The sequence below is a fragment of the Heterocephalus glaber genome, unplaced genomic scaffold (genome assembly GCF_053883595.1).
Source record: "Heterocephalus glaber isolate CG9 unplaced genomic scaffold, H.glaber_assembly_v1.0 deba00001472, whole genome shotgun sequence".
Classification (NCBI taxonomy): Eukaryota; Metazoa; Chordata; class Mammalia; order Rodentia; family Bathyergidae; genus Heterocephalus; species Heterocephalus glaber.
Window position 1 is genome coordinate 32,299,215 of NW_028258315.1, and position 14,020 is coordinate 32,313,234.

Here is a 14,020-nt window from a genome sequence, read left to right on the forward strand (position 1 = left end):
TGAACACTGTATTTTCCTTTTGTTTTTCTTTGTGCGCTCTCTGACATTTAAATATTTCCCTTTGTTTTCCAGACCAAATGCTTCATCTGTGGGATAGGCAACGATTACTTTGACACAGTGCCGCATGGCTTCGAAACCCACACTTTGCAGGAACACAACCTGGCCAATTACCTGTGAGTGCTGGTGTCAGACTTGCCAGCCTTACCTGGGAGCCCAGCTCCCCTTCATCTCGGCAATTCAAACAGGCAGGAGAGGCTACTGCCTGTCCTTTACTGTTGCTCAGAAGCTTTGAGAGAAAGACTAGCCACCAGTAGTTCCCTGGACTTGAAATTGGGGTGGGTGGGGCATACTCTCAGGAAGTCTTGGTCAGGTTTCCCATTTTAATCCCCATTTCAAACAGGACTCTTTTTTTTTTTTTTTCTTGCCAACCCGCTTGAAAGTTGCATTTTGTTTAATACATAGAAATCTGGCCATTATTATTGTTTGATGGGATGCTATTCTTAGTTTCTGACCCAGTTTTAATATAAAATAGATGAGATGTTGAGGAGCATTGAAGGAAAAAAACTGGTGGAGCTATATTCAATTGAACTGATCAGTAAATTGGAACATCGTGTTAAGCTAGTCTTCATTTAAAATTCATCAGTGTTGATTTCATTCTGACAAAAGTGTATATATTCTTAACCTGCAGCCAGAGTGTGTATAGGGGAAAATCATGCATTAGGTAAGAAAGATCCAGTCTAAAACCATCCTTCTCTCTTTCTGGAACACTATAATTAATCTTCAAAAACATTTTTGTGGTGTTTTCTCTGTGCCTCATGCACATATGACATATAGTAGCATTTCCTATCAGTTTATACTAGTAACTCCATACAGTGCATTCCTGATCATTCTCTCTGTGTCTGTAGGTTTTTTCTGATGTATCTCATCAACAAAGATGAGACAGAACACACAGGACAGGTAGGTAAACGGGGATTAAATGCCATCTTCAGAAAGCCTGCATACTGGAACAAAAAGTATGCAAGGGGGAGGAATTGCTTTCACATGTTAGTTGTGACATCTTGATATAAAATTCTTGGTTTCTTGGATGAGTGTTAAAAAGATGCCTGCCTTGAAAATTTCTAATTTCACATGTAAAAATAAGCTTTTATTAACTGAAAATACTGGGTTTGCATTTTGAATCCCGTGTATGAGAAAATTGAATGTTAATTATGATGTCCCTGATTGCTTAATCAGATGGCAGGTGATTTCAAATGAACTTCAACTCACAGCATTATGGTCAGTTAAAAGTGACTAAATATTTTTTTAAATGACTAAATATTGTCTAAGCTTTTTGGGATTCCCCTTCCACGACTGCTTACAGTAAATTGTTAATAGATTGAACTTAAAGAAAGATGTAATGAATAAGAACAATAATAGTATTTTAACAGAACCCTCAAACATACCACAAGTATATTTTTGTCATTATTACATGTGTTTAAGATAAATATTGAGTATTTGGTTATTGGAAGTAACTAAGGTCTAATATAGTTTGAAACTAAATGAATTTTGATTTTGCCAATTACATGTAGTGTTACGCAAAAAAGTAGAGTTTCTATCTTACATTTTATGTTAGCACACTAATTTTGAGGACAATGTTAATACATTGTTAATACAATGTTAATACCTTTGCTATTACAGGAATCTTACGTCTGGAAGATGTATCAAGAAAGATGCTGGGAATTCTTCCCAGCAGGAGATTGTTTCCGGAAACAGTATGAAGACCAGCTAAATTAAAATCAAACCCTTATCTCCTCTAAAAACCAAAACTGACTCTCTCCCCATTCCTCCCTCTTCCTCTTCTCCCCTCTTCCAGTCTCTCTGTCCCATTCCCCCCTCTCAGTCTCTCTGCTCTCAGAAGCATCTGGCTGATCATGTGGATTGCCAGCATCCTGTGCTTTCTGGGAGCATCAGAAGGAAAACTCTGAAGACCTGACTGTTTTGACCTGACTGTTTCCCCCCATCTCTTGTATTTTCTTTGAGAAATAAAGACTGAAGAATAATCTAACTTCATACACAAGCAAAATAGGATCTCTGGGAAGAAAACCATTGCAGACACTCTATCATACCACATGTGGACCGTTTCTTCTGAGGGTCCTGGAGATCTCTCTGAGCCACGGGACCTTCACCTTGAAGTGTGGCAGCCTCACTCACTCGGCTTCTTTATTTCACCATCCCGAGAGGAACTGTCTAAGGGTCACAGAGCACGCTAGCACTTAAAAGATTGCTGTGGACGCCAGTCATGAAAGGAAATAGTGCCTTACTATATGTGGGTTGAGCTATGCAGAAGATACGTGCATGAAAATACATCTTTATTTTCTTTATGCCCACCTACTTTTCCTTAGTAGATTGATTTTGTGAGTTTTTTCCTTTATTTTCTTTGGTGGGGAGGGTAAGAAAAGCCGTTTGTTCACACCTTTTCTTCTAAGAGGGGTGTTGTGTCTCAGGATGGAAGGAAGGAAGGAGGGAGGCCCTTCTCACTCAGTTATCCACATTTACCCTCCCCTTCTACTCCTGCTCTTATTTTGGTGACGCTCTGATGCAACAGTGCAACTTTATGAAATCTTTGTATGAAAACACAAAGACTGCAAAAAAAACACACTTTCAAAAGAAATAACTCATTGCATGTTGATTATGGAAGTTTAATTGAACCAAGAAAACCTTCAGAAGCAAGTTGACCAACATAAAAGACCTTCCATGATAATTATACTCATAGTAATAAAGTGTTGTGGGCTTAACTGTATATTTGGAGCCAGTGTCATCCACCAACAATGTGATACATTCTGAACTTGACAGTAGTTTTGGGGTTCCCTCTTTCTTTTGGCCATCTGTGATCAGGTGTTGATTAAGGACTTTGCATCAGGCATTTTTTGATATCAAAGCTGAAGCAATATCCATTCAGGGATTTCATCAGGCTCATCACAAGACATGAATGATAATATCAATTGCTCCATTTTTTTTTCCATTTTGAGTCCTTTTAAGTGTAATGCTAATCTTTACAATTAAAAAGACAGATTCAGAATGGAAGCAAGTTCATTTTGCAAACATTGGAGCTCTTTTATTACAAGTCTGCTTGTTAATTTTAGAATTGTAAAACTGCTCTGATTAAACTATTTAACTAACTTTCTCATCTTCATCTTTCGTGTTTTCGCTTATAACTGCAATGCATCAAACCTTGAGCTCTTTCATTGAGGTGGGCGTAGGATAGTCGCAAATGCTGTGTCAAGATCTTTAACACAGACTTCCGTGTGGTTATGCAGTTTTCAGTATTTGTAGTTATAGAGCCTTAGAGCCATCAGACACTCAGCCCCACCCCTGTCATTCCTGTCATGAGGATCATCCAATAACAGAAAAAAATTTTGCTATCTTCACACTTGTTTAAATTTTGCACATTTCTGATTTACAAATCTCTTGCTTGGGGCAACTTTTTCCTGTAAAACTAGAGATCCATGTTCTATCTTCATGTGAAAGAGAATTGGTACATTAGTAAGTGACATGTTAAGTGCTTCGGATTGAACATGTACTATGTACAAGGAAGTGTGGTGAGGGCTGGTGATGCATCCCATGTTACTTTACATCTTATCACCCCAGCATCTAAGCTGCTATACCTGGACCTTGTGTTTGTCTTTTGGTATTATTTTTATTTAGGGGAAGAAATACATTTGGCTATACCACAGGAGTGATTTCTAAGCTTTATGAGGAAAATTAGCTTTTGTCGTGAGGAGGCTGAATGAAATAAATCAGGTCAGCTCCCTACAATATCAAAGAAAACATTGCCCTTTGCCATGAAACACTGCAGAGGGAGCATCTGGTAGAGAGGAATACATCTTCTTCCAGGACATAAAGTCTACCAATAGATCCAAGTCTTCTGTTTTTAATGCCCAGATCACAGTTGTCACAAACAACAATATGAGGCGAGGCAACAAAGTTAAGTTCTTAGTGGCCCCTAGATTTTGCAAGTTCTTGTCTACTCTTGTGACTGCTCCCAACTTTGAAATTCTGCGAGGTGACAGAAACACTCAGAGAGATGGGAATTTGGGACAGGGCCCTTCCTTAGCCAGTGGACATTGTTCACACCTCAGTGTTGAAAAAGCAAAGGAGCAGAGGTGTGCATTGCGAGAGCTACATACTACCCAGCCAAACTACTGCCGACAGAGTGGGACATTTCTTCTTCATTTTCCACAGGGAAGAGGTAGTTGTCTCTCTCAGCATTATTATTTCCCCCGGAAATGTCTCAGTGATTCCCAGACGTAGTGTGGCCCTTCACTTCTCTGATTCAGCTCAGGGCTGCCTGACCCAAACTCCAGAAATGTAATCCTTCTGGAAATTTTATACTAATGCTCAAACATTCCCAAAGAATTTTATAGACTTGCATGTGTAACTATGTTCATTGACAACATGGATAGATTTCATTCTACTCTTCATACACACAAATACATGTGTGTGCACACATACACGCACATATATACACTTTTTTCTGGAAACAACATTGGAATCTATAAAGTAAGTTGAGAGTCTTGACTGAAGTTGATGTTTTCCAAGTGTTCTCTTGTTGTACATGTCTGAATGACGCTTCTTGGACAGGAATTTTTCACATACAGTGAGCAGTTCTGAGCCCCACACACATTCAAATGTCATATAATAATTAAAATATTTTAGGTGTGATTGTGAAAATCACATTTGGGAAATAACATTTTTTCACTCTCTTGCTTTCCTGGGGAAAATGTTTATATTTTTCTTAAGCTCTGATTTTCTGGGTGACTATACCAATATGGCCCCATTTCTGTTTAGGTCTCTGCATTGTGGTCAGTGGTGAATGCCTCATTTTTCAGAACTTTTTAAATATTTATTACCTTTACTTAAGCATGGAATTCATGAAAGCTTACTAAGGATAAGGCTTGAATAATTACACCTTTCCCAAATTATTTCCTAAAAGTGTCCTGTATTGTGAAGAGAGTAACCTCAGTCACCTTCCTGATGACATTTCTGTGCAGCACTCAGCACATCGGTGACAGAAACGGGGAAAGAGAACACCTTGTCTTGATACCTACACATTGGTGACATCTGGGTCTGTTAATAGCTATAAATACTATAATGGTAGACATCCTTAGCAAGATAGAGCTCCTTATCATATTATCTGAAAGTATACCATAATTGGGTGGCTAATGTGGATATGAGGTAGCTCCTCAAACCACAGGGTTTTTTTTTTTAAATAAGGTCAAAACTCAGTACAAAAACTAGTGGCAGTGATAAACATTACTTTCCCCATCTAGATAACATTCCAGGACTCCCAAGACATTAGAACTGAAGGGACTCCAGCAGTCATGTTGCACATGGGATATCCAGGCATGTTAAGTGGCTTGGCTGAAGTCACCACGGCTTGACTCATTTACTCTGACATAGTGAATGAGGATTTGTAAAAGTATTTATTACTTTTACTGCACTACTGGCTAGTGGGAGAGTTAGCGTATTTTCACAGAAGTCAGGTTTCTTGTTAATCTTTTCCTTAGAACCAGAATAGCTTGAAAAAAGAACAGGTTTCTTATGACCTAGCAAACAAAACAAAAAGCAGAATGGTATGAAAGTTTTGGGTGAAATATCATTGATGTCCACAGATATTCTGCTTCTGTGATTGATTCTGGGAGTGAGTAAATTAATTGAAAAATGGGCTTCAAAATGTAGCATTGAGGATAGCTTTTTCTTAATTAAGAAATGAAGTGTCACTTTTAGGCTAGGAAGATAAGGAAAGCTGCTTCATATTTTGCTTTAGTATCTAGTTTATTTCTACATGAAACACTTGCTTTTAATAACTACAAGTTATTTTATTGTGATTAATATGATATAATTCCAGTTTTGTTTATAATGGTTAAAATTATTTTGGTTCACATTTTCTTAAAGATTTTGAAGCTCATTGGTGAGGGTAGGTTCCAGAAGATCAAGGAATCATACTTGTTAGTATGTCAGTGGTGTTTTTATGGCCAAGGAGCAAGCATTTTGTCTGTCTTGCCCATGTCAGGAAGGGAAAAATTTTCCTCTACTCTTTGTTGTCTTTAGTGTTTAGGGGCCTGCAAATTAAACCAGCAAACGATGGATTAGTAAAAGAAAAGTCAGATTTGCTTCATTTATGTGTCTGTGAGTTCTCAGAAAAATGTGAGTTAGGAATGCTATAAGAAATGGGGATTATAGACTATCTTAATAGGGTAAAGGGTGGAGCATAGGAATATTTCTGGGAAAACAAATGACTTGTTAGAGAGAAAAGGACACTTAGGAAAAAACAAATGACTGTTTGGAATGATAAATGTGCCCTTTGGAGCCTAGATGGAAGATGGTTTTGTGAGACTGTCTGAGTGTGGTGCTGCCTCTTGTTTCTGAGAACAGGTAATTAGAGTTGTCTCCAGGAGGGGATTTAGGGTGATTGAGTTCTTTGGGAGGCTCTACCTTTAGGTAGATAAGGGATTTCAGAAACTCAAATGCTTTCAGTTAAAAATAATTTTTATGCTATGGCTGTTTATTTTAGATGTCTTGAATCAATCCCCACAACTCCCATAGTGTGTTCCAGCTCCTTTCATAGATCATAAATTTCATGTTTATTTTCTTCCAGGAATTCTATGAACTTGATATATGTGCACTCCATCTTCAATAAACATTGTTAACTAGGCCTTCAGATTTTTGTTTGTAGAGGAAATAATTTACTTTTTATGGGCCTGATTAACACCCCTAAATATTTTAAAATATAATGCTCCTAAAGTGAGAAATATTATGTTAACATGTAAATAAACGCTAGAGAGAATGTTTTTTAAAAAAGACCCACCAAACCTAAATGTTGTTACTCATTGTAACTTTAAAAACTTGCTGATCAGAGCCTCACATTAAAAAACACAGTAAAATTAGCTATACCTAAAATTGTATATATAAATTCAGAAATATACATGCACTGTCTAGACGAACAACTGGGCTTGGTGGCACATCCCTGTAATTCCAGCATTTGGGAAACTGAGCCAGGAGGATTGCTGAAAGTTTGAGGCCAACCTGGCCAACATAGTGAGTTGAAGGCCAGCCTGAAGTACATAGTGAGACTCACACACACACACACACACACACACACACACAATCAAGAAAATTGGAAATATGTATTTAAGCTTTTAGTATTATGACTTATAGGGTCTCCCTCCTTCGCAAAATAAAGATTATTGAAACAAAACCCTTGGCAAGAGATTACAATATGAATTATAAAACTTCAAGGCCAGATGTCTTAAGTAATTTTTTCCTATGTTTACATATAGGTAAAAGAAATATAATCATTTAAGTATTTTTTCTTACTATAAAATAGTAGAAACAGTTAGTTTTTTTGTTTAAAGAATATAAATCCTGAAATGACTGCCTGCATATAAAAATGTCAAAAAGCCAAGTGCCAAAATGAGCTAACACTAAATGCTTACAAAGTAAATGTATTTCATACTTGGCATAATAAGAAAGATGGCGACCCAGTGCCAAGAATCCCCCTCGAAATTACCCTGACCGTGCACACACACACACACACACACACACTTTGAACACACTTATTCCATAATTCTTGCCACTTTGAAACAGTTCTGGAAGTCCTCCTTTGTTCTATGAGGTGTGATGAAAAATATGGTGAATACTGCTGCGAGTGCCATCCAATGGAAAGTAGGTTCATTAAAACATTATGCAGATGTGCTCATCTACCTTATTCAATCGATCTGGCATTGTGTGACTTCTGGCTCTTCCACAAAGTCAGTGGACATTTTTAATTGATTCAGGACATTAAAATAGCCATGACAGAGCAACTAGAGGCACATGCAAAGAGGACGTCTAGAACTGCTTCAGAAGGTGGCAATAAAAATGGGATAATGTGTTTGGAGCAAAGGGGAGTTTCTGAGTAGAGATGTTGGCAAGGTGTCTTTTACTGTAATAAATTTTTTAAAAATTTAAACATTTTTCGATCATACCTGATACTTTGAGCTGCCAGAACCACAAGGGTGAGGAAATCAGGATGTGTGTTAGGAAGGCGGTACACCAGTGTATACCTAGGCACATGTGCTGGCTACTATCCACCCTGAGCCAGGAGAGACAGCTGTGTGGCATGTGTGTCCAGTTCACAAGACATTTTGCAAAGAGAAATGATGCCTTAAGTAGCCCTTGGGAAGGAGAAAGGGCAGGAATGCATTTGTCACTCCTCTTCTGTCTCCTCCCATTTCCCACTGGTCAAAGCTCACCCTTCAGTTATTAAGACAGTCTCCACTTCTGGGGGAATCATCTAGCTTCAAGGAGTCCATCTTGGCTACCAAATCTACACATAATGGATAGTTACATCTGACTCTGGAAGTGGCAGGAAGAGCCAGAAACTCCAGAGTGCAGCCAGTCTACTTCGCTCCACAGGAAGAAGACAAAAGGAGGAACCAACATGCCAAAGACAAGAGACTAGCCAGCCCTGGGCAGCAGAACATGAAGTCCTCAGAAAAGTTGTCTGATGCAAGAAGCTGAGGCAGAGCCAGTCAGTGGCTGGAGACACAGGAAATTTGAGGAGACACATAAGATTTAAGTCTGATGTAAAAGACCATGATAAAATGCCAATTTTTCTTTGACTTATGCTAGGTTTGAAATATTTAATAACAAAAATGAGTGATAAGGAAAAAAATAGCTTCTAAGCTTGGAATATGACAATGCTAATAGGTCAGAGAAAGAACAATATTTTCCTTCCCCCCCCCATTAACTTTATTGGTACATTTTAGGTATACAATACAGTTACATTCATCATTGGGATCTTGTACCATTACATGAGTCTCTTGGTTATTTTTTTCCCCTTCCCTTGCCCTCCCTTCACCCCCTCCACCCTTCCCTATTTGCAAAGACCATGTTTCCATTTTTTTCCTCTTCTCATATTTTTTCCTTTCCCTTTTTTCCCTTCCCCTACCCCTCCCAATTCCCCTGCTCTTTTAGACCTTTTCTTCCTAGAACAATATTTTCTTAACATCTATCTTATTTCCATTTTCTGTAATAAGGAGAATGCTATTAATTGAACAAAATCATGGATGGTCTGCTTATGAAATTTGAAAAAAAAATTCCAAAAATCTCATAGGAAAAAAATCTGTTTCAAGAAGTTAGCTAGAACCATTTGTTGTAATCAATATGAAAGTAGAATTTGCTCAACTTTCCCATAGCAACTTTGGGAGGTACAGTGCTCCCTGCAAGTAGAGGCTACATAGTAATTTTTTAGTATTCTCAGCACAGTTTTATAAGAATCATCTCTTATTTATAAATAATTCAGACTTCGCAGCAATACCTAAAATATTCTGATTTGGAAGTTCTGATGAAGCCAAGCAAATTTGCATTTTTAAGTATCCACCAATGCACAAAATGGGTAGAAGTGGTTTATGGACTGCAGTGTGAGAACACATTGCATTCATGGTTTTGAACCACCTCAGATCCTTTGGCTATTTGATAATTGCATGATGCGTTGACCTTTATGTGTTGTCACACTAGATTACTATCCTAGGAGGCAAGGGACCTGAAATCCAACCCCACTTCAAGGACTTATTAGCAATATGCCTTTGAATGATTTATTTGACTTGTATTGATGAATTCATTAAAAATTATCTCATTTATAACCTAATGGCAGAACTCTGAAGGTCACCATTTAACAAATAATAAGAATCAAAAAAACAAGATTCAAGGCAAGAAACTATCTTTCTCAAAGTAACAAAATGAAATTTTGCAGGCAATAATCAACACTCCTTAGTTTTTCTAAGACTAAAACTTTATCTGTTTGGTGTATTTATAAACTTAAAACTCACTGCCTTGTACATAAGTACCTGATTAGGGAAATCTAATATGGTCCACCTTGTTAAACTGTAATTCCAATAGCTTGTTTCTGCCTTATTCTCCAGTTATAAAAGAGATTTTTAGATTTTATGTTCATTATCACCTTTGAATTTCATGCTTAGGTACTACAGGGCCCCAAGTTTTCATCTGAGAGAATTCCCAAAAAAGTAAGGGGGGTTGAGTCCATCCAGATTCAAGTTGACAAAGAAGATAATCACTGTCCACTTACTTTGAAATTCATCTCTGCTGTAGTTCTGGATAAGGGAGCAGTTATGGAAAAAGAAATCAGAAAGGCGGTGATTAAACTGTAAATAAGGAGGAGGGTGAGAAAATGGGATTGAAAACCTTCCTTCTTCTCAACCCTAATGTGACTATCCAAGGGCAGCACCTAGTTAGAAACTAGAGACCAAGGACCAATGAAAAGTTGTCTTAGTTTCTTTCTTTGTCGCTGGAATAAAATACTTGATACCTGCAACTTAAAGGTAGAGGTTCATTTTGGCTCACATTTATAGTTCCTGGTCAGCTAGCTCCAAGGCAGGACCACATGGCAGAGGGGCTTTCCTGGAGAAATGTTTACATTTTTCTTAAGCTCCCATTTTCTGGGTAAATATACCAATAGGGGCCTATTTTTCTTAAGGTCTCTGCATAGAGGTCAGATGTGGATGCCTCATTTTTCTGGACATAATGAAAGAATTCTTTAAATACTTACTACCTTTACACAAATATGGAATGACTGGCAATCTTTGGCATGCCCTGGCTTGTAGATCTCTGCCCCATATTCCCATGCCATTCTCCCCATGTGTGACATTGAGTTTATATTTCTGTTTTCTATAAGGAACCCATTCATATTGGATTAAGACCCACCCATGTGACCTCATTGTAGCTGGATCATCTTTATAAAAACCATGTAAGGCCATATTTTGTGTGTCTGGGAGTTAGGGCAAAAACTTCTTTTGTTAGGACACAGTTCAACCTATAGCAGTCCTGCAGTACATATTTTAGATTTCTTTCTACAAATCAGTATTTCTCTTTGGTGTCAGTGAATTTTTCTGTAAGAATTTAAATTTAATATTTCAAAATAAAAAAATAGTTCATTATTCATGCTGGTTTGTTTGTTTGAAACAACAACATTGGTATCACTGGTGTCTCTATGTTGAAGATATTGCTCGGAATCTGGGGAAGTCAGAGGAGAGAGAGAGAGAGAGAGGCAGAGACAGAGACAGAGAGAGACAGACAGACACAGATACAGACAAAGATACACATTGAACATGCTGCAGTTGGAGCAAGAATCACCAAAAAACTTTCTCCAGGTGAAAGCAGAAAAGCTTGTCCATTGGAAGGGATGTTAGAGAAAGCCAAAGTTTTTAAAGGACTTGAATCACTGTCGTTGGCTTTAAGGATGGAAAAAGAGGTACAGGACAGGAAACACAGGAGACCTCTAGGATCTGAGGATGACCCAGGCCCATAGCCAGTAAGGACACAGAAACTTTTGTCCTGCTGCTGTGTGGAGCTACATCCTGCCAATGATCTCAATGAGCTGGAAGTGTGAGCATTCATAGGGCCTCCAAACAGGGGCACAGCCCTGCTAATGTCCTACATCCAGGCCCACAGAACACAAAGCATGGAGTCAGCTCTCCCCTATAAGATAATGAAGGAGCTGTGTTCTGAGATGCAAGACTTGTGGTGTTTTGTTGTGCCAGCAACAGAAAGCTAGCAGTAGCAGAGATATAATAATGTAAGAATACAATGTTTGGAATGAAAAGTACATGAGAGAAACTGAGAAGTTCACATTGCATAAGTCTAGTGGGTTGAAGAAATAGCAAGAAAAGGATACTCAAAACACACGGGGAAAACAGACTGAAAACTGGGACTTTATTTTAAAAATGAACATAGCACCAAAATTATCTCACCAGATGATGAAAAGAGTTAACTAAATCCACATTCTTTTTTGATAAAAAGTCAATAAACAAACTGTCACTTCCTTAGTGCAACAACAAAGAACATAATGTGAAAGGCTGAATTCTCCCCTCTCACATTAGGGGGAAAATGTCTACATGAGCAACTTCAAATTCAACTTTATACTAGATATCCTAGCCAGGGAAGCAAGACAAGAAAAAGAAGGAAAAGACATTCAGAGTTACAAGAAGAAGTAAAACCATGGATAAAGCTAGAGAATATGTGTTTAGACCTCACGCATTTATACCTACTATATATACTTCTGTATTTTTATATATCGGAAACAATGGATTCACACCCCTCCTACCACAGTCCAGCACCACAGAGCTCATATTGGTCTCTTCTCTTCCTATTCATAATTCCTTTTCCCGTAGTTAGAAACCTCAATAGATTTACTTATCACTTCTTATCACTAATACAGTTCCCATGGCCACATTATCCTCTTGTTGAACACCCTCCTCACTTCTCTCAGGCTCTGATACATCACAGGGTTCTTCCCCCTATGTAGCCAGTTACTGCTGCCACCAACTTTTCTCTTGAAGAGGGAATGTTCCACTCCAATGGAGCAATGCCAGCACTTCTTCTCACAAAGATACCCACCTAATGGAGGTTTAATTATTAAGGAAGCAAAGGAAGGGAGGGAGAGATAGGAAGAGAAGGAGGAAAAGGAAGGAAAGAAGGAAGGGTGGGAGGGAAATGGGGAAGGAGGGAGGGAGGAAAGAAAGGCACCTTCATCCTCTGAATATTTCTTACTTTCTTGCCAGTTCATTAAGGGTTTTTATGAAGTTGATTTATATGGTAATAACTACTAAATGTGATTGCATACCTTTTGTATGAATCAGAAATTACACTAGCAGATAAACATGCAAGTGTACATATGTACACCAAAAATACATGCAATCATTTTCATAGCTGTGTTATCCATAACAGCTAAACACTGCAGGAAAATGTCCTTTAACAACAGAATAGGCACAATTAAGTAGACAAGTACATTTTGTACTTGTGTTTTGTGCATTCAGTGGAGTATGCTGCATCAGTGAAAATGAGTGAACCACTGCAAACACAACACTATGGATGAATCTCAAGCAAGTGAGAGAAGTCAGACAAATAAAAAAATTAATATTATATGATTTCAACAGGCAAAATAACTGGTGATTTAAAGTCAACTTGGGAGGAGATGAGGATCTTGTGACTGGGAACGGGCATAGACTGGCTTTATGAATGCTAGTAGTATTATGTTCATTGGTCTAGGTGGTGGCTATATGGATGTCTTTACCCGTGATAACTCAGCTATATTGTTATTTGGACATTTTTTGTGACTGTATTGGGCATTAATTTTAAAAAGTTTATTTAAACCAAAGCTGGTGTTAATATTTTATTTAATTATTTTCTTTTCCCTACAAAAGATGATCAGGATTTCTCACCTACTATAAATTACCAGAAACATTCTCTACTCTGTTTTGTATAAATTTTAAAGTATCACTTTATTGAAACATTTCTTTTAAATCTCTTCTGTTTATTTTTATTAGAAGGTAGACTATTGAAGGCCAGTTTTGCTGCTTTATTCTGCTTTTATTTATCATCACCTAACCTAGTTTTCAATAAGTTATAGATGTTCAATAAATTTGTTAAATGAAGAAATGATTTTTATCGTGTGAATTTTAGACATGAGTAAAATTTTAAGCTCTGTTTTACAAAAATTTTTCTAATGGAATTTGATCATTTGACTGTCTTGCAAGATCCTGCCAATTGGATTGTTTTTGATTCATTCTGCTTTGGGCTCTGGATTAATTCCTCAGGATCTTGGAAGTCTCCAAGTGTATATGGTTACAAAATCACCATGTACACTGGGTAGAAGCTGGCGGCGCTCTCCATGGTCCTGAAAACATTTTCCACTTTGATAGTGAACATTTTTTGGCAATCTCATTGACACCAATGGAGAAGACAAAACCAGAGCCTAGGAAACACAATTGCACCTAGAAAATAGTATGCAGCCTGCATTACCACCAGCTTGTATTAACGCTGGGTTTCAGGAGGGTGTCTCTTTGAGGATCAGTAATGGAGGAGGCCTGCAGGAAGAAGCAGTATCACAGTCTTGCAAGGATGTTTTGGTGCCACCTTTATTTTGTATCACAGCAGCATGCTCTGGTCCTAATATGATTATCTAAGCCACGTTGCACCAAGT

The 14,020-nt window shown here is 37.8% G+C and overlaps 1 protein-coding gene across 5 annotated transcripts in view; it reads left to right on the forward strand.

Annotated features, from left to right (window-relative positions):
* Ryr2 (ryanodine receptor 2) overlaps positions 1-3,159 on the forward strand; it is a 676,288-nt gene extending 673,129 nt beyond the window's left edge. For all 5 annotated transcript variants that reach the window (XM_087181253.1, XM_087181249.1, XM_087181250.1 and 2 more), the window contains 3 exons: positions 73-173; positions 906-957; positions 1,678-3,159. In XM_087181253.1, the coding sequence (XP_087037379.1) occupies positions 73-173; positions 906-957; positions 1,678-1,773 (249 nt within the window). In that variant the 3' untranslated portion in view covers positions 1,774-3,159. The remainder of the gene's footprint in view (positions 1-72; positions 174-905; positions 958-1,677) is intronic.
* The last annotated feature ends 10,861 nt before the right edge of the window (positions 3,160-14,020 follow it).